Below are 20,583 nucleotides of genomic sequence, written 5' to 3' on the forward strand. Positions count from 1 at the left end.
TCACGTCCCGTTGATGGTGTCACCGAATCATCGCTGTTGTGGAAGGCAAGAGGAAGCCACGACAACTTCCACCTTAGTTTTGGCTCAAGATCCCGAGGGTGTATCGTGGAATTGCGAGCTGAAGAGGTGGGAGCAGAATAGGGATGCATCGCTTTGGGCCACGGACCTGGCCTTGGGTGCCTAACTTGAGCGGATCGTCCATCGACGTTACTTGCTGCGCATCTGTATGTGTGGTGCGTGCGCACCCACGGTGGGCGTGTGCTTGCGCGTGTGCCGCGGTTTGATCTGCAGCCACTGGGCCGGTGAAGCCGGCGAAGCGGAAAGAGGTGGGCCTCCGCTTGGTTTTATGTGCGTCCGCGAAAGACTCCAGAATAATTGCGTGCCGTTGCGACGGACAGATTTACGCTCCCTGTCCCTGCCAGGTCGTGAGAGACTTCTCTCTCGACCCGAGTGCCGCTCCTCCCTAGCGTCCCCCCCTTTGCTCCGTGGGTCATGGGTTAAGACGGAATGTGAAAACCATCGAGCAGAAACAGTGCAACGAAGAAAAAAAAGAAGGCGTCCGTTTCCCTTCTTTCACGGTCGGCATCCCCCCCACCTCGCTCGCTCGCTCATGCCTCGGCGTTGCCGGAGTGCAATAAAAGGACGCGCGTTTCTCTTTTCACGTAAGTGTGTTTATGTTATGTAAGTGTGTGTGTGTGTATGCATGTTGTGTATGTATGTTGTGTATGTAAGTGTGTATGTGTGTATGTGAGTGCAGTTACTCGCGAGACTGGGAACATTTAAAATTGCCAGGTGCCTGAAGCCGGCTTGTGTTCTGGATAACACACTGACTTTGCTGTTTGCACAGTAATCTTTTCTCTTACAGATAAACTGTCTGTGACTCATCCTTCAACGTAAATTGCAAAGTGCGGCAAAAAAATGAATATCATGCTCAAATAAATTAGTAAACAGGTCCGAGCGTTTATGTACGAGATTTTATTTTTTCCCACCAACAGTTGAATGGCACTCGTTGGTTCCAACTGGCGACGCAATGGATGGTGAAATATGAAAGGGTGACGAACAAAAATACAAGTCCCTCTTTTGTGCCACGGACCATTCATTTATTTCCGATGGGGCCCATCGGCAGACTCCGTGACCGGCCTGTATTTTTGCTCGACCTCGGTTTCACACGCTCCGTGCAGAACGCACTTCACGTCAGCGCCTTTGTGCAATCGCCGTAGCGGCGTAAAAATGGCAAGGCCGGCCCGCTACCGTTTTTGAGCGATCCTCCACCGACGGCCGCGTCGGCGCTCTGCGTTCTCTGCGCTGACATCGGCGACGCGGACCGCGTTAGCCGCGTCAGTCGCCGGCAACGGGCGATGCTGACGGCACGCTCGGCGACGGAGCACTTCGCGGGCCGCCCGTATCGGGTGAGCCGTGCCAGCAGAATCACCTGGAACCAAGTGACCGACGCAAACATTACGTCAGCTCCCTTGCAGTGTTTCCCTCTTCCTTCCCCACACACTTTTTGCCGTGACCGTCTTTGCTCCCCGTAAGATGAGCGGGTCAAAAAATACAAAGAAAAATAAAACAATGCAGTGGGCGCACCTGCAGAGACATTGTACGTCGCCATTGTCTACCGCTGAGCACCGCGGTGCGTCGCGTGGGCCCAGGGACGGGGCTGTGCGGCGGACGTGGCAGCTCCGCTGGGCCGAGGCGTATTGGAGCATCCTTACCCTGGAGCTGCTGAGCCAAACCCGCGTGAAACCAAAAGGTCGGCTGGCAGCAGATATATGAATTGAGTCTGCTGGCAGCAGGTAGAGCAGGTGATTTGGGTCCTGAGTCTTGCCACCGTTCTGTCTACAAATGTTGGCTTGAGGCTGCCAGTGTCCTGGATGTCAGAGATGGATTGAGTGTGGCAGCTAGCCAGGATTTTAACATTGGGCCAGGTGATGGTGAGTTCCCGCTGCAGGTTCCTATTCTGTAGATAGAAGGCACACACTTGGGTCTTAATTGGGTTGGCTCGTGAATGTTTTTACTGGTAGTCGAGGTTGTTAGGTTTGTTAAACATGCCGTCATGGGTTATTTTGACGGGGTGAAAGTGCTTGCATTGGGCTGTCACACAAAAGTGGTTCGCATATATGAAATGTCTGGTCTCCGTATGAATTGACTGATCGTTGGTGTGGATGTGAATGGTCACGGTGCGAGCACACTACTTTGTGGGAGACGTTACTCTGTCGTCGCCAGCGACTTCAACTTCCATTCGGTTCTACAAAGAATCGTCGGTTCTCGAGTAACCAGGTCAGGTAACGTGGTTAGTTTGACTTACTGGATTTTAATTCTGTCTTCCTGGATCTTCTCATGATATTCGCGTAGTTTTAAGCGAAACGTCGTATTTCATTACTAAATGTGGTTGTGAGAATTGTTCTTTGACCTTACGGGTGATGTGCAGCAATGCCAGTCAGTGCGTTAGGTGCTCGAGTGAGTTGGACATTGATCTGTGGTAGCCGACCCAAGAAGAACCCCCCCACGATTTGATCAAGTGTCATCATTCAGAGTGGTGATGCAATTCATAAATATATATTTTTTTAAACATCGTGGCCCATTGTAGCATCTATAGTGATTTAAGCGGTCACAGGAACTAATTGATTTATAACATATATACGAATAAAAAATATATATTCTTACACGCACGATTTGATCCTTTTTTTAGTGAGCGTAAGAATCAATTCCGCCCCTGGTTTTGACTCGTATGACCTGAGCAGGTCTCCGAGCGAGGGTGGAGGTGAATGTACGTACGCACGTTTGTTGAACTTCTTTTCGCCACACGGCACGTGGGGGAATCACAATCCATGAGCAGTCGAGCTGTGGCGGTAACTCGCCGTGCGCTGCGATGCTCTCGGCCACTTGTGAGCAGGGCTGCCAGGCTGGGCGATGTTGTCTTTCTGTTTTTTTTAAGCTGTTGTGAAATGTGAGTCACATGAAAAAAAACTATTTTTCCCAAAATGTGTCCTCTAATTTCGGCTCCCCTCTGACACATTTAACAAAAAAACCTGGCATCCCTCATTGTGAGTGAGCTATGGACAAAGCTATGGCTGGTATTGCAATAGCATGCTCTATAATTTTGGTCTTTTTGGTTTTTTAAAGTATTTATAAGCTGAGTAGGTGTCTCACCACAAAACATGAATACAGGATACAAAATTAGTGGGACAGTTAAAAGCGCATGTTACATTTAGACAACTTTCAGCCTGCTATGCTAAAAATATAACTTGAGACAATACGATCCACGGTTTAGTGAATTATTTTAAAACGCCTCTGCCCTTCCCAGTATCGGAGCAGCGTGTCTAAGGCTGTCAAAGAAAAACGTGGCGATTTAAGCAGCGGCGTCTAATGGGATATTTTTTCCCGAACGGCGTGGCCGCTAAACCGCGAAAAGATGCGCGAGGCAAGCAGTTAAGTGTGCCGGGACATCTGCCGTTGACGGTAGCCTAAAAGGATTAAGGGGGCTGATCCTTTTCCCCTGAGGGCGCATGTTGGAGTATGTGCCACCGATTACCCCTCCCGAAAGCGGGGGCAATCTCTAACAAGCTGCTCAAAGCTCCGCGTTGAAGGCAGCCCACAGCTTCACGAATGGGAGGGCCCTTCGTGCCTTCCAAACACCCCCTGAAAACATCGGGGTGCACTTCTGTGGATTTTGTAGCTGAAACAGCCAGAGAATCCAGCAGAAAAAAAACCCCAAACCTTTAGATCTTTAGAATTTTTTTTAGAAGAAAGAAAGACTGGTCTTCTGCCAAAGCCGGTGGATTATTGTGTTATTTCGTCAGGACGCCTGCTCTCACACCGTAGAAAAATAGAACTTTCTTATTCTCGTATCCGTAGAAGCCTTGCGTTTCGGCGTCTTCTCAGCTGCCTCGTGCAATAACAGCGCGCTGCTCGGGCGCAAACGCCATTGGCAATTCCTGAAAATGGTGACGTCAAAAGTGGCTGTCTGGATGGCGACTGGCCTCTTGTTCTTGGGTTTCGCGGCCACGTTAACACATAGGGATTATATTGTATTTAAACAGCAGTATTTGCAAGCGGTGTCCTGTTGCATTGTTAAAATTAAAAACCACCTGCAAATATGTGTTTTACCCGAAGCGGAAAACTTTAAGATGCCTCGATGCACGCGACATCTTGTGTGTTTTGTAATAAGATGATGCAGATCAATATTTGGGAGTTTGCTCTGAACAATATCACAATAATTAGGTATCGGCAATCTTCGTATATTAATAAATATTCGTAATCATGCCTTGTCCGGAATTCAAGTTGTGTAAATTAGCAGGCCAGAGTCGTATATAGGACAAAGAAGGGATGAGCGAGCTAAACATTCGTTTTTCAGGCTCTCGTTTTCATTCGCCACCGGTTTAGTCCACGTGCCAACGTTGACGCGGAAGGCGGATCGGTGGTGGTTGTCGTTCCTCCCAGTTTGTCCACGAACACACACGCCGTGCAGCCATCTTTAGTCAGTCCACTGCTCGATGAGAAGCTGCGCACGCGGCTTGGGCCACGGTGGCGGGGGTGCTGTGCGTATGGAGTGGTGGATTTATCGGCCTGCAACGTCACGAGTGGCAGCCGAGCTGACGAGTCGTTGCTTTTGTCGGCTGCGTGCCATGCGGGGCGATATAAATGATCTCAGCACTGCACTCCTCCTGCCGTACCCAGGCTCTACGAGGCACACCGCACAATGGCTTTGCTCATCACGTACGTGCACTGCCCTTTGTCAATACGTTGCTGGATGAAGTAAAAATAAGCAGAATATGATTTTAACCTCATGTTCATTTTACACGCTAAAATCATTTCATTGTTTCGTCATTCTTTTTCAATGAAAACTATTTACATGCGTTTGTACTTGGTTTTATCGCTCTTTTTATTCCTCTTGTTGAGCTGTTATTCTGTACACGTGGGGCACGGAACAAGTTTGGCAGTGGCAGGCCGCTGCACTGCGTGCGCTTGTGCTGTGTCTCTCAACACTTCCCCGCGACGTTTAGTTTGCCTCCACACTTGAGGTTTGGTTCAATTCTCCCCCGAAAGGAAAACAAAAAACAATGGCAGTTCAGCTGCTACAACTCAAACATTGAGGAATTTGAGCGTTTGAAATCTGGTCTAGCTCGAGTTTAGAATTTTTAAATATTTCTGTACGTTTGACGTTTTAAAAAATGAAATATCTTTTTATTTTTCCTTCTGTCCAGCGATAACCGGTGGAAGTTACAGCCCAGTGGCGTCCCTGCAGTACTCGCCTCAGCTCTACCCCTCCAAGTGAGACACGGACAAGCTGCCTCAGGCAGCAGATGCCACACACACACTCACGCTGATAACCATGGCACTACCACTCCGCTTACGAGACAAGGACAAGATAAATATTCCCGATATAGCCTTTAACAAAATCTTGGGGTAAGTGCTATTATAATCAGAATCTAAATTAGTGAGTACCTATGAAGGCTGGTCTGCACACGAGCGGGTGGTTGGCCAGCACTACGTCCAGCCACCTCTGTCTCCCCAGTGGCGATGTCTACACATCCCACCAGGTACTCATTTGAGGCTGAGTCAACCGAGGTCAGGACCAGGATGGGTTCAGATAATAGTCACAGGTGTTGGCCTTAAGTGGGAATCGAACTCGGGTTTCCGCGTTCGTAGCGGAGGGCATTAACCGCTGTGCCATTGCTCTCCGCACGTACGCACACACAAAGACACACACACTCCTCACATCCTAGTTGGGTAAATTAAAACAAGTGTCGTAACAAAAAATACACACGCGTGCACGAGCACGGACTACTCCATTGGCGTACAGCGCTCGCGAGCGGATGGCTCGTGACACCGTCGTGCTTAGCAGAGGCACTAACCTGCCGCCAAATGTCACTCCGACTTGCCCGACAAACATTAGCGGCGGCACGTTTTTGTGGGCCACACAAAGCCCTAATGTACCGCGTGTTTATATTGGAGCCACATTTGGACATCGCGTGGTATTTTTGCTTCGCAATTATCCTCGCGAGTTTCCCCTGAAATAATATAAATGGCGCTGTAGCCGGCAGCTGCCTCACTGCGCCGAGGCTGAACGTTAATATGCCACGTTCGTGTGCCACGTTAATGTGCCAAGGGTGCTTGCCATCGAGATGCTCACCCACGCCCCGCAGCATCTGTGGGTGTGTTTTTTTAAAGTTTTGACTGAAAAATATTAGCTTTAGAATTTGATTGTAAATGGCTTCAGTCGTCTGACGGTAGCGCACCTTAGCTTACCGTGGACTGTCTTCCACGATAAGCATCGACGTTGCCACAGTGGTGACCTCACCTTTTGATCGCTTTCGTCACGTTTCATTAATACGATGCATAATAATCACTTATTTAGGAAAACACTATTGAGTCTTTTTTAGGAGAATCATGCAGTTGGAAGTTTGTTTACTCTGTTTATAAACGACAGAAGCATACAATATGCCCCTTACCATACTTGTCTCATCACATAAATACACAGAATGTGTGTTGAACACATCCCATCACCTGCACGGCTTCCGGGAGCACAACATCTCACCAGCATTGGTTCAATAAATGCAAATTCTGGACCGATTTTGACAGTCATTGTCTCATCAGCAGGGTCAGGCTGACTTAAACCAATGCTGGTGACCTGCAAGATGTCTACGGGCAAGGACCCTCTCTGTCAGCTATGAGCCTTCGTGTGCCGTATTAATATAAGTGTTAGCTCATTCAATCCTGTGGTGAAGTGCAATCTGTTCCTCACACAACCGATCACTCCCCTCGGTGCACCCACGCTCGCGATGCTGTCCCGTGGATTGCTCAACACCCGGCGGTGACGTTCAGTCAGTCGCTTTATGAAATGGAGTTCCAAAGAAGGAATTCGATCGTAAGGTGGAAAAAAACGGAAAACAATAATCGAATTTAAAGAGATCGTCATAGTTTAAACAGAAGCGAACCACGCTTGCCATTTGTTTAGTTTGTACTTGGACGCTACTGCTGATGCAAGCTCTCAAAGTTGGCAGTCGTGGTACGTGTTTTTATCTGGCTTTGATTTTAACTTCAGTTGTAATGCACTGTGAGAGCGATGGCATCTTACGTAGTGTGTGGCGAGGAAGGCAATGGTTTTGCTAGACAAGGGGCTTTGTTGTTGTTGTTGTTTACATACTTCACCCAGCACTGACATCTGCCTCCCTCCCCACAGTGGGGCTCACCTGTCACCCCACTCATCAACCTCCAGCAAGCGCACGCAGACACGCGGATATGTGCACGCACATGGACATACAACAACAATAACCGCCATTCGTTACTAAATGGCGGTTACGGCGCTTGTGCCAGGCTACGTTAAGGCCACATGAAGTGTCAAACGCCCGCTGGCAGGAGATCACGGGACATACCCAGGTGCCATGGGTCGACTGACTGAGATGGGATACACACACATGGACACAGACAGGCGTGCACACATGCGGATACGCACACGTAGGGACACATGGACGCACACACACATGTGGACATACACATATGGACACGCATGATGAGGCAAGATCCCCTGCTTAGTCTTAGAATCTGTAAAGGCAAGTGCTGTTAGTGAGTGCCTCTTGAAACCAGTTCGGCAAGTGAGTAAGTACTGTGACCAGCACCACTCCCAGCCACCTTTTTGTCCCCAGTGCCGGTGTTCGTACTCCGCACCGAGTACTCGTCCAAGACCCAGTCAGCCTAGGGGAGGCCCAGAACAGGTTTAAATAGCACTTGCCATTCATGTTATCCACAGCTGGGATGCGAACCCAGGTGACTTGAAACTAAGCAGAGTGCGCAAAAATCCACTGCACCACCGCTCCCCACACACACGCACACACACGGTTAGGCGTTCACTTTGAACACACACACACACACACCGCGGGCGCGTCGTGCAAACACGTGCTATCCCAAGTACACAAACACAGCGACGGCGATGCAGCAGCCTCTCTCTCTCTGTGTGTGCCCCCCCCTCCCCCCGTGCTTGCAGGTCGTACCCCCACATCCTGTCGGCCCCACCGGCCCAGGCCATGGCGGCGTACCCAGGTGCGGCGCAGTATTCGGCGGGCATGCAGCAAGCGGGCGCCTACGCGAGCTACGCGCAGCCCGCGCACTATGGCGTCTCCGACTACGGTGAGCCTCCGCGCGGCAAGCTTGGCGACACGCAGGGTACCTTCGTCTAGCTGTCAATCGAAATGTGCCCACAGCGTCGTCTTCGTAGTCCGCCATCTTCATCGCCGTCATCGTCGTCGTCGTGAGGCGTGATCTATTCACTGCTGGATGAAGGCCTTCCGACACCGTCCACACTACTCGCGCTTCAATGATGCCGCCCGTTCATCTCGCTCTTGCACGTGAACTGGTCTCATCTCGCTCCTGCACGTGAACTGGTCTCGTTGATCCGTGTCGGCAGTGATCGTCCACTTGGACACGCTCCCTCCTTTGGCTGCCACTTTGTCACCAGTCTCATCCGCCGTCCCCTCTTGCCGTGCCGCGTCCTGCCCAAGCTGGTTTACTTCTATTGTCAGTACGATGTGTCTGCTTTGTGTTCCCGGATTCGCATGTTCCCTTTTCCTGTCTCTCGGTGCAATCCCGTACTTGTGTCTCTCAGTGCTGCCTTGTGCACTTTCAGCTTTTGTATCGTTTGCTTTGGCAATGTCTACGTTCCTGATCCAGGCATCTAAGCTGGCTTCATGCACTGATTAATAACGCTGCCATCCACAGCCATGGGATACATGGATTGTCTTGGATCTTTAGGTTTGAAAGTTAAAGGTCAAATTGTCTCACTGCTCAAACAAATGTGGGGTAGCACCTGGCTGTGTAAGGCTCAGGGCCGCCCGTACTGGAGATCTGTGAAAAAGAGCTTTATAGCTCATCGGATTTTTCCAGGATAAATAAATATTCTGATTCAGAGCCAGAGGTGGAAATTCCACATTCCTAAGGTCAGTGTGGTGTGCTGAAGCAGGGTGCCAGTGACTGGTTTAGATATCACTCGCCACCCATGTTAGGTTTAGATATCACTCGCCACCCATGTTAGGTTTAGATATCACTCGCCACGCATGTTAGGTTTAGATATCACTCGCCACCCATGTTAGGTTTAGATATCACTCGCCACCCATGTTAGGTTTAGATATCACTCGTCACCCATGTTAGGTTTAGATATCACTCGCCACCCATGGTAGGTTTAGATATCACTCGCCACCCATGGTAGGTTTAGATATCACTCGCCACCCATGGTAGGTTTAGATATCACTCGCCACCCATGGTAGGTTTAGATATCACTCGCCACCCAAGGTAGGTTTATATATCACTCGTCACCCATGGTAGGTTTAGATATCACTCGCCACCCAAGGTAGGTTTAGATATCACTCGCCACCCATGGTAGGCGTGGCCGGGAATTGAACTGGGTTGTCACCACGCTCAAATAGCAGTGAGCTAACCACTGCACCACCGCTCCACCCTCCTCCTCTTAGAAGGTGATATTAGTGACGCAGGTGGTGGTGGTATTGTAGTCGTGCGGAGCGGTTGTGGTGCGATTAGCGCTACGCTGCGCTACGAACCTGGCGACTTGAGTTCTATTTCCCCTCACGTCTAACACCAGTGACGATTATCTGATGCGGTCCTGTGCCTCCTCTAGGTTGACCCAGCCTCAAACGAGTAGTGTGTAAATATTGATACTACGGAGACAAATGTGGCTGGGCGTTGTGCTGGCCACCTACCTCCTCGTGTGCCGTGCCGGACTTTATAGGTGCTCGCGAACAGCACTGTTACAGCACTGTTAAGGCTATACGGGGGATCTTTGTCTTTGGTGGCAGTAGTGGTGATAGTGCTGGTGGAGGTGGTAGTGGTGGTAAGGGTGGAGGCGTAGGTGGTGGTGGTATGTTTCTAGCCCGTAATTTAATTGTGGCTCTGTATTTGCACGCCTTTGATACTGCGTCACATTTGGCCGTGTAAAATGTGCGCGCAACAATTACTTCTGTCCATGGCTATTGTGCAGAAACGGCATGCGGTTTTCCAGCCGTGGAAAAGCTTCACTACAGACAGAAGGAAGGAAAAAAAAAGTAACGCAGCGGTCCTGCGAGTGAGCGCGCGGCCGGGCCACGCGAACACGCAGGCAGCGACGCTCGCGACAGTAACCAGTACCGTCGGGCAGCCCTTTGTAAATGCAAAGTGCTTGGCGGTTGGCGGTGCCTAAACTCGGGCGCACAGCATTGCCGCTATCGTAGATCAAACAGCGAAGCCTGGTCCATTAGCCACATAATGGCTTTTGCCTTTTCCAGAGCAAATGTTCTCAAGCTCCTGATGTGTTGGGAATTGCTTTCAATAGGCCTCTTTGTGCATTTAAACCTCAAATAGAATTTTTATTTAATGTGTTTTGCCGATAAAGCCACATGTCCGATGGGTAATTTTGTTTCGGTGCTGCTTTTCCTCGGTTTAATACAGATTTATAGGCACACAGACAACCGCAGCATACTTGGAAAGCTTTTTGTAGAAGCTTAAGTAGATTTCTCTTTTTTCTACTGCTAGTATTTTACATCTTGCAACCGCTAAAGCTGGACTGTTTGTTTAAAGTGAAGGTTTTAGTGCGACAATAAAGCGTGGGGCAGAAGCGCACTGTGAATGAAACACTTGCGCAAACCTGGAGAGAGGCGATATTCCTAAAGAAACTGCGTGGAAGCGGCTTTGCACATAGCCACGTACAGCGGAGGCCGTGCCGCACCACAGCTGGACTTGCGGGAGACAAGGCCGTCTTGGCCGAGGCGTTGTCGGTCGTTTTGCGGGAATATCAATCGCGCTTCTCGTCTCACCAGCGACACATGAAGTGCGTGAAGTCTCCGGCGTTACCGAGTCGATGTCGAGGTGACGGAGACGGCGTTGCCCGTGTTTGCCGTGAGCCAGGAGCCCTGCGATACGGCATCAAGACGGAGAGCGGCCTGAGTCAGGCACAGTCGCCCGTGCAGACGGGGCACCTCTCCTCGTACGGCTCCAGCTTCGGCACCTCGCAAACGGCACAGTCTGCGTACCCCTACCAGATGCAAGGTGAGGGCCTCGGTATGTTCCGCATCCTGCCGTCACCGGCACGGGCCACCACTGCGCGTCACCGTCCCGGAGCTCGTTGAGCCGCGGAGGCTGTTACTTCACTCAGCGTGCCCACCGTGGCTGCGTCTCGTGTTGTTTGGGCAACCTTCATGATATCCCCTGAATTGCTTTTGTAATATGATGATGACGATGATGGCAATGATTGTGTCTACACACATTAACTCAAGCATTTGGCAGCGTCATTGATATTTAATTGAATCTTGTAACGAGTTCATATTTGCAGGTGGTGTGACTTACTCATTGAGGTCCTAGTTAACAAAATATTCATCACAGTGTCTGTGTTGCACACTGCGCAAGTATACTGTTATGTATACATGCACGTCATGTTGCTGCCATAACGAGTGTTCGTAATGGGTTAGGGTACATGTTAAATTAATATACCATATTCTGAATTAGCATTAAAGGTATACGAGTATAGTAGAGAACTATGGGCTGTAAACAAGTGCTGCATGACGTTTGACACCAACATTAGCCCTTAAACAATGGCATTGTCAAACGTACAACGCATTCTCATTATTCTAAGCACTCTGCTATTATCTCCAGACACCATCGAGGTGAATTGGCACCCTGTGAGCGCCGCGTGTGTATTCACCTCTCCCTGTTTACTGTTTGTGCTACTGTAGAACATTGTACCTCGAGGAGCTTTCCTGTAAACACGCATCTTTGTGCTTGGCTGAGGCTATAAAACGCCGGCCATAAACACGGTTCTGTGTGTGTGTACACAACACGGTATTTGTCTCTGGCAGCTGCAGCCCACTTTACTTGGGAAGTGTTGAGGCCATCGTGAGCCATGCGCAGTGGATGTTATGCAGGGGAGCCGAGTGAAGTCTCTTCAGATGAATATAGCCGTAAAGTAAAGCACCTACGATTTGAGTTGATTATTCTAAATCTGTTGCCACCGATTTTAATATTGAGGAAATGTGGAAGATGGCATTGCCTTATCCATTAGTATTTACCTGGAATACAAACTCTACACATTTGTCACCAACAGCTGCCATAAAAAATTATGATGTGTATATAATACGTGACATCCGGGCAATTGCCCTAGAGAAAGCCTATTGCCTGAAACGTCGCCTGCACTATATATAATATTGTTACAAATTTTGAGCTGTGCTGTTGACAAATATTTCGTATTTTTGTTAACTGTGCTTATACACCACTGCCAATGCTGTACCTTACTTTTCTTTTTAATATGTAACTTTATACTGATATGATTGCCTCTTTGAAATTATAAGAAATATTATTCAAGAAATGCTCACATTTACATATCATATCAATAGTCCAGAAAACCCTCACCGAGTGGCAAGACTCAGAAGGGTCCTGAAATGGAATGCGTTTGCGAAATTCATCTTTGTGTGTTTATTGGGTGCTTAAATGCCTTGGCAACTCAAAGCACCTTAAATAAAACAAATCCCCGAAGCTACGTGCAATACCAGGGCCAAATGTCAAAAAAATCGGTGGGAAACGCCACACATTAAACATCGTGAGATTCACGGTCAACGAAAAGGATGAACATATAAGTATGGGGAGGATAAACTCATCATCAGCAGCAGCAGCCATGGTCAATCCGCTGCTATATTAAGGCCTCCCCAAGATGCCACCACCTCTCACAGCTGACTGAGCGGGCAGGGAGGCGTGAAGGCCGTGAGGGGCTCCACACTAGGCAGGTACCTGGGGAGAGGTCAGACAAGATGTATTCCATTTACTAACCTGGTGAAGTATGGTCAAACCGCACCCCCCCTCCGCCAATCACCCTCTGTTAAACCGATAGCTTGAAATTATGAATAGCATTGTTCAGTAAATGCTCGTGGCCCTACCGACGTTAGAGGCACCTATAAAGCACGCTTTTAAAATATAGCACTGCTTATTTTCGCCTTAGCGCTGTCACTGCTGGATGACCCTGCGGTTCTTCTTTTTTATTTATTTCTGCCATCAGCCATGACAGTCAGGGCAGTAATCTGTCCCTGCTGGGTAATGGCCCTATAATTGAACCCTCATCGCATTCCCGACAATCACCGTGATGGCCAGATCACCCCAAAGACTCGTTAACTTTAATGTCCGGTCTGTGTCTGCACTTGGATGACCTTTGGCGGTTAATGCACACGTGTACACGTGTGTATGTGTGCACGTGTTTACGTGCACACACACACACGTGTACACGCGTGTACGTGTGTACACGTGTTTACGTGTGCACACATACACTTGTACACGCGTGTACGTGTTCACGTGTTTACGTGCGCGTGGGAGAGCTGAGAGCAAGGGGGGGGAGAGTAGGGACGGTGGCGCAGTTGGAGTTTTATTTTAGTTTAGACTGTTTAAGGTCCGGCTTTAGTTTGTCAAAAAGTAAAATGTATTTGCTCAAAGGAGCAATGCTTATCTCCTGTTTACAGGCCTGAGCCAGTGGTGGAAATTCCTCATTCCTACGGTGGGGGCGAGTCTATCCATAGAACAACCGCTGTTGACTTCCCCACGAAGCAGCATTTTATCGACCCTGGAGGGTTGATGAGCTGCGTCAACCCCGAACCAGGATGTGAACTCGCAGCCTTCCCATTGCGAGCCGCCGGTTCTAGCGCCGAGTCACCTGGCCGGATAAGGCGTCTAGCAAGCATCCCGATCCGCTGTCGCCATGTGTGCCAGTGTCGTTGTTGTTCACACGTCGCGCGCGCTTGCACATCGGCAGTTGTTTTGCACTGTAAACTCCTGCGAACGGTCGGTTTATACATCGCACAATAATAATTTGATGCGATCGCATATATGTGAAAATCTGTTGTATCTGTAACGCAGGATGCAGAGTTGCTAAAAAATAGTCGTCATCCGCTCAGAAAGTGGGAATTCCGATTGTAACTTTGTTTTTAGCTCACAGCCGTTACCCGTTACGGATCCGGGAACAGAATGCACGGAGCAGCGCCATGTGGAAACACACTTGGTGCTTTGCGGAATGGTGTCACTTCTCATTATAAAATCCCGTTTAATGACCTCCATTTGTTTCCGTCATGCTATATCGCTGCCTGTGCTCCCGAATCCCTGGGATCATTCCTGACACCACATCTTTGCGGTGCATGAGAAATCAAACCTGTGTCTTGACACACCGCAAGGCTGTAATATTCCAGATTTGCCGCGCACCCAGCAAAACATGCCTTTCGCATTATGTGCGCTTATGGCAGCAGAAGTGAATGACAGAACAATCTCCCTGCAATTTGACGAAAAATAGCCAGGCTACTTTGAACAATGATTTTTGTAAAAAAAAAGTTAAATTGTGGTTGCATTGCCCAAGCCAACAAAACCAAAATCCCACGCATCAAGCAACAAACAGCACTCTTAGGGTTGTAGCAGATACGAGTTAACGCATTTCTTGAAGTGGACAAGGAAGTAAGGACATGAGAAGAGAGACGATGATGGGAAGAGGGGGATTCTACAGTTGGACAGTGGGAGGGAAGATGCAGATAGATACATGTTGTGATCTCGAGTGTGGTCAGTGGGTTGGTGAGTGAGTGGGTGAGTTTGTGGGTGAGTGTATGGGTGAGTGTGTGGGTGAGTGTGTGGGTTAGTTAGTGGGTGAGTGTGTGGGTGAGTGTGTGGGTTAGTTAGTGGGTGAGTGTGTGTGTGAGTGGGTGAGTGTGTGGGGAGCGGGAGTGTCACGGTTAGTGAGCTGCATTACGAACCTGGCGACCCAAGTTCGATTCCCGCTCACGGCCAACAACAGTGACGATTATTTTAACTGGTCCTGAGCCTCCCCTAGGTCGACTCAGCCTCAAATGAGTACCTGGTGCGATGTGTAAACATCGCTACTAGGGAGACAAAGGCGGCCGGGCGTGGTGTTGTCCACCCACCCCCTCGTGTGCCGTGCCGTCCTTTATAGGTGCTCGCTAACAGCACTTGCCCCTACAGTCTGTTAAGGCTATATGGGGGATCTTTGTGTGTGAGTGTGTGCGTGAGTGTGTGAGTGAGAGTGAGTGGGTGAGTGTGTGTGAGTGAGTGTGTGTGAGAGTGTGAGTGTGGGAGTGAGTGTTGTGACCTGCAGTGACCCAGTCCTCAACATGAGTGCAGGAATCGCTGAGTGTGGTTCACAGGAACAGAGTCCGCCGCCGTTGCGCCAGCGTCAACACAGAGCCATAAACAAACTGCGACACGGCTAGCGTCGACTCCAAAGCCTGCACACCTTTAATGTTAACACCACAGTGTCATGATGTAATATATTAAAGGTAAATGTATGTATATATTTTTTAATTGTGGAAAGGTGTCTGTTTTCCTGTGGCTAAAATATGTTGTTATATATTATTGACCTTCTACCACATGGCATCACCACATGGATAACGTTGAAAACACCACACATATTTTTAACTTGGTAAAGTTAGTCAAGTTGTAACGTCTCTGCCACCAATCACCAGTCTTTTGTTTTATGCTAACCCTGTTCCTCAGCAGTTGCTCACAAAGAGCCCGAGTCCAGGTTAGAACAGATTGCCTTCACGATTATTCGCCGTTGGGCAAAGTCGACTTACATGAAGGGGGCGATGCGGTGGACTGACAGATTACATGTAAAGGATACAACATAAGTCTCGACAAAGTCTTTTGTTAGCACGGCTCGCAAATTGAATTTATGATACTTTTTTTCCTTACTTGCGATAGAAACACGTCATCGCTCTCTCTGATGATGAGTTTAGCTCGTGTGTGTGTGCATGTGCGTGCGTGTACATGTGTGTGTGTGTGCACGTGCGTGCATGTGTGCATGTGTATGTGCCCGACGCTTTGTTGCAGAGCCATCTCAATGTGCTCAGAGTATCAAGCCACAGTAGACAAGGGCCACGCGCTGCAGACGCACGCTCGCTCGCTCGCTCTCCCCAGCCAGTCAATCGCTGCACAGGTCCCGACACCCTGTAGCTGCAATCTCCAGAGGACAGCGAAACTCTTTTCATCCGCAGCTCCAGCGTCTATGACTCTGGGTTCTTTATTCATCCCGGTATCTGTAATTTGGCCCACGTGCTATTACTCGCAAAATCGGCAGTTAACCAAAAAAATTGAAACACTGACCTGCTTTGCGCTTAGGTTATGGACAAGAGGCATCGCTCAATTAATGTATCGCCTACTCCACAAGATTGTGTGTGAGGAGTTTTTATCACGGATTGTCGATGAAAACTCTGCTTATCCGTGTTTTCGCTTATCCATGATGGATCCCCCCACTGCATTGTGGGTATGATGTTTCACAGCATTCATGGCCTTTAAAATAATTATTAATCACCAGTTACCATCTTGTCTTCTTCCTGCAAGCTCACAAAATCAGGATTGTTGTTTTATTGATGTGATTGTAGGTAAACTCTGTTTTCTCTGTACGATTTGACCTCATCCACTGTAAACTTGGCGGCAGTATGCTTGACTCCTGTATAACGTCATCATCATCTTCATCATCAGCAGCTGTGGTCATTCCACCGCTGGATGAAGGCCTCCACAATCTGACGCCACCTCTCAGCATCCCACCGACGTCACACACGAGTATAATCTAACATTCGTTACCCATCGCGTACCGCGCGAGACGTCGTGAGGGCGATTGTCCGTCGCGCCATGTGGTCGTGGCGGTGGCTGTGCGCCGGTGTTTTGCTGCCAGGCGGTGGCTTCTCGTCGGCCGCGGGAATCTACGCCAGCTCCAACTCGGGGGGCAGCTCGTCAGGCTTCACCAGCGCCTCGCAGCAGGTACCCCACGGCACGGCCCTCGCTAGCGCCGTGACCCTGCCCCTCGCTAGCGCCGTGACCCTGCCCCTCGCTAGCGCCGTGACCCTGCCCTCACCAGCAGCGTGACCCTGCCTGTCGCTAGCACCGTTACCCTGCCCCTCGCTAGAGCTGTGACCCTGCCCGTCGCTAGCGCCGTTAACCTGCCCCTTGCCAGCGCCGTGACCCTGCCCCTCGCTAGCGCCGTGACCCTGCCCCCAGCACCGTGACCCTGCCTGTCGCTAGCGCCGTTACCCTGCCCCTCCCTAGCGCTGTGACCCTGCCTGTCGCTAGTGCCGTGACCCTGCCCCTCGCTAGCGCCGTGACCCTGCCCCTCGCTAGCGCCGTGACCCTGCCCCTCGCTAGCGCCGTTACCCTGCCCCTCGCTAGTGCCGTGACCCTGCCCCTCGCTAGCGCCGTTACCCTGCCCCTCGCTAGCGCCGTGACCCTGCCCCTCCCTAGCGCTGTGACCCTGCCCGTCGCTAGCGCCGTTACCCTGCCCCTTGCCAGTGCCGTGACCCTGCCCCTCGCTAGCGCCGTTACCCTGCCCCTCGCTAGTGCCGTGACCCTGCCCCTCGCTAGCGCCGTTACCCTGCCCCTCGCTAGTGCCGTGACCCTGCCCCTCCCTAGCGCCGTGACCCTGCCTGTCGCTAGCGCCGTTACCCTGCCCCTTGCCAGCGCCGTGTCCCTGCCTCTCGTTAGCGCCGTGACCCTGCCCCTCACTAGCGCTGTGACCCTGCCCCTTGCTAGCGCCATTACCCTGCCCATCGCTAGCGCCGTGACCCTGCCCCTCGCTAGCGCCGTTACCCTGCCCATCGCTAGCGCCGTTACCCTGCCCATCGCTAGCGCCGTAACCCTGCCCATCGCTAGCGCCGTTACCCTGCCCCTTGCTAGCACCGTGACCCTGACCCTGGTGGTTGATGTTTGACATCCACTCAGAGTGGTCTTCCTCTTCCCCTGAGAGCAGCATCCAAAGCAGCTGGTCAGCATGCTTTATTATCGCCGTGAATGGAAGCTCAAATTATTATAATCTGTAAATATTTACCTTTGTCTTTTCCTAATCCTAAAATGCAACACTAACCTGACCTTGTGTGTTTTATAATAATGCCACGCCCTTCGACAAAGGCGTACGCTTTATAATTTTCGCACCTCTTCGCCTCTTATATCTCGTCTGATTTTTAGCCACAGGCAGCTTCTAATGCTCCCTTTAATTGACACGTGTGTGTGTGTGCTTTCACGCACGGTCGCGCATTCATGAAAATAAAATCGGCAAAGGAGAGCAGGAGGGCTTTGACAGGAGTGCTTGGCAGTGGATGTTTTTCTAATCAAAAGGTCTAACGAACAGGAAACAAGTAGAGGCTCAGGGTGACTGGGGGAGTATTGGGTGATAATTTAACCATGGCGAGTCAGAATGATCTGCGGCCTCTACTCGAGGGACAGTGTGATTGAAAGGGGTCATTGGGAGATTTTGTTTGCAAGCCTCACGGAAAAACAAGACCCCCACAGCACTCGACGCCAAAAACACGCGCAGATTGCGGCTCACTCGCTGAAACTGAACACACGGAACATAATTTTGGAGCCAATCGCAATTTTTCGCATTGCTGCCAATTTGACGTTCTCTTAGCTGCGCGCCGCACATCTGTAACGTTCTGGTTGAGATTAATGAAAAAAAACCCCACGGTTTTAATTTTCAGAAGTTTAGAGAGAGAGAAAGAGCGAGCGCGTTGGCGATCGCTGTCGGCAATGACGGGGCTCCTCTTCCAAAAGCACAGCCTCATGCGAGACTTCACGCATCCCCACCGAGCGCCATCCATGTCGCAGTTGTGCACCTCTGTGAACTGTCCTCTCTCTACGTTGTCCACCCCCGTGCTTGCAGGACTTCTCGGCGTACGCCAGCTTCAACCAGGGCCAGTACGCGGCGTACTACCCGGCGACGGCGGCGTACGGCTCGTACGTGACGGCGGCCAGCGTGTCGGGCTGCTCGTCGCCAACCGCCTCCAGCACCACCTACCAGCTGCAAGAGCCGCCACCGCCACCTCTGCCCGCCACGCAAGCAGGTGCCGGCCACTGCCACCGTCACCGCAATGGCCGCTACTACCGCCACCACAATCATCACCACGACGGTCACCACCACCACCGCTACCGCCACTACCCCAACTACTACTACCATCACCGCACACCACCACACCACCAGGGTCATTCCACAAACATTTCTTGGGATATTTGGAAACATCATTACTCGATATTGCGTTTTTAGTATTACTGTTAAACTCCTACCAACATCTCAGAGGGTGTCTGCAGTCAGCCGCGTGCGCTCGATGCGTGCCACTACGACGTCGCCAAGGCGACAGCGCCCACGCTCGCGGTCCGCGTGCGTTGCCCTCCGCAGGGGACTTTGGCGTGGGCACCTGCCCAAGCACGCCCGTCAAGGAGCTGGATGAGCGGGCGCGGCGCGGCTCCGAGACCAAGTCCCGCAGCCGGAACCGCAAGAGCAACCCCTCCCCCCCGCCGGGGAACGACCTGGAGGTACGGCTGCATGCCTCGCCGCGGCAGCGAGCCGTCATGCCGTGACCTCGTCGGGCTTCGTGGCTCCACGCTGGGCTTTATGGGGCCTCTTGGATCCTCGTGGGGCCTCGCGGGGCCTCGCGAGGCCTCTTGGGGCCTCATGGGACCTGGCGCAACCACGGGGATCCAAGCTGCCGTGGCCTCTTCTGCTGCCGTATGAGCGGTGGTATCGCGTTTCGTTGTTGTTGTTGTCAGCCGGCAATGTCCCACTGCTGGGCAGAGGCCTCCCCCATTTCCTTCCATTTCTTCCTCTCCTCCATTGCTCCTGCCCAGCAGTGAGTCCCGGTTTGCTCTTTGATTCCGTCTCGCTGCCATCTCTTCCGTTGGCTTCCCCTGCTTCTTTCCACATTCTGGTGACCGTCGTCAAATGCCCGCAACTCGACTCGTTTGAGCAGATGTGGCCAGTGCACCGTGTCTGGATTGGCTGGTTAATGCGTGGAGCTTGCATGCCGGTTTTCTGTCTGTGGCGGTAGCGTGCAGCGTTGCAGCTTCCACGGGGACATCATGGAATTGTCACGATTCGGGGTCGCCTGATCCTGTTTACTATTCGCCACCTCACGTCTACCGCATCACTATTTTTACGTCGCTCGTATGGTTTAGTTGCTCTTTCAGTTACTCCTCCAGCTTATGTTGTAACAAAACAGCGAATTACCCCGTTCACCGAACAATAGCAACTTATTGTTAGAGTGACACGAGGGCAGTTGTTGAAGATGGGGGGTTGTCTTCCCTCCGACTGAGCATCCCTGCCCTGTCGTGTTGCCGCCCGCAGCGAGTGTTCGTCTGGGACTTGGACGAGACCATCATCGTGTTCCACTCCCTGCTCACCGGCTCCTTTGCCACTCGCTATGGAAAGGTGAGAGCCTTGTCAATGTCTCGCGAGCTTACATGGGGACCATTGAGATGAAATCCGCTCGGAGTCAATTAACCGACATCCAAACAAACTTTCACATTGTTGAGGTTATGTGTGGTGATTGTCAGTCTGGAGTGTTATGGGAATATTTGTGGCTACGACTTGCCCCCCCCCCCCGCTAAAATGTACTGAGCTTGGCTCAAGTGCAGGAGCTATATGCGTTTTTTACATCAAGAGACCGTGAGGAATTGCGACAGCTTCAGGAGGCCTTCATCCAGCAACAGATAGACGGTTAGCTCAGATATATATTACACAATCTCTTTCTGTCGGTCTTTAACAAGCCAGACTGTTTTGAAAAGCAGAGCTGATGTGAG

General features: G+C 50.8%; 1 protein-coding gene across 6 annotated transcripts in view; it reads left to right on the forward strand.

Moving 5' to 3' along the window:
- LOC116950990 (protein phosphatase EYA1-like) overlaps positions 1–20,583 on the forward strand; it is a 107,324-nt gene that overhangs the window by 47,779 nt on the left and 38,962 nt on the right. For 4 of the 6 annotated variants that reach the window (XM_032969272.2, XM_032969247.2, XM_032969287.2 and 1 more), the window contains 7 exons: positions 5,208–5,274; positions 7,988–8,130; positions 10,894–11,046; positions 16,694–16,779; positions 18,671–18,851; positions 19,184–19,320; positions 20,129–20,212. In XM_032969272.2, coding sequence (XP_032825163.1) covers positions 5,208–5,274; positions 7,988–8,130; positions 10,894–11,046; positions 16,694–16,779; positions 18,671–18,851; positions 19,184–19,320; positions 20,129–20,212 — 851 coding nt within the window. Of the gene's footprint in view, positions 1–1,389; positions 4,720–5,207; positions 5,275–7,987; positions 8,131–10,893; positions 11,047–16,693; positions 16,780–18,670; positions 18,852–19,183; positions 19,321–20,128; positions 20,213–20,583 lie in introns of those variants that run through there. The other 2 variants (XM_076072047.1, XM_076072049.1) reach the window with 2 other exon arrangements.

This window comes from Petromyzon marinus, chromosome 3 (genome assembly GCF_048934315.1).
Source record: "Petromyzon marinus isolate PM22_M1 ecotype Great Lakes invasive population chromosome 3, UKy_Petmar_22M1.pri1.0, whole genome shotgun sequence".
Taxonomy (NCBI): Eukaryota; Metazoa; Chordata; class Hyperoartia; order Petromyzontiformes; family Petromyzontidae; genus Petromyzon; species Petromyzon marinus.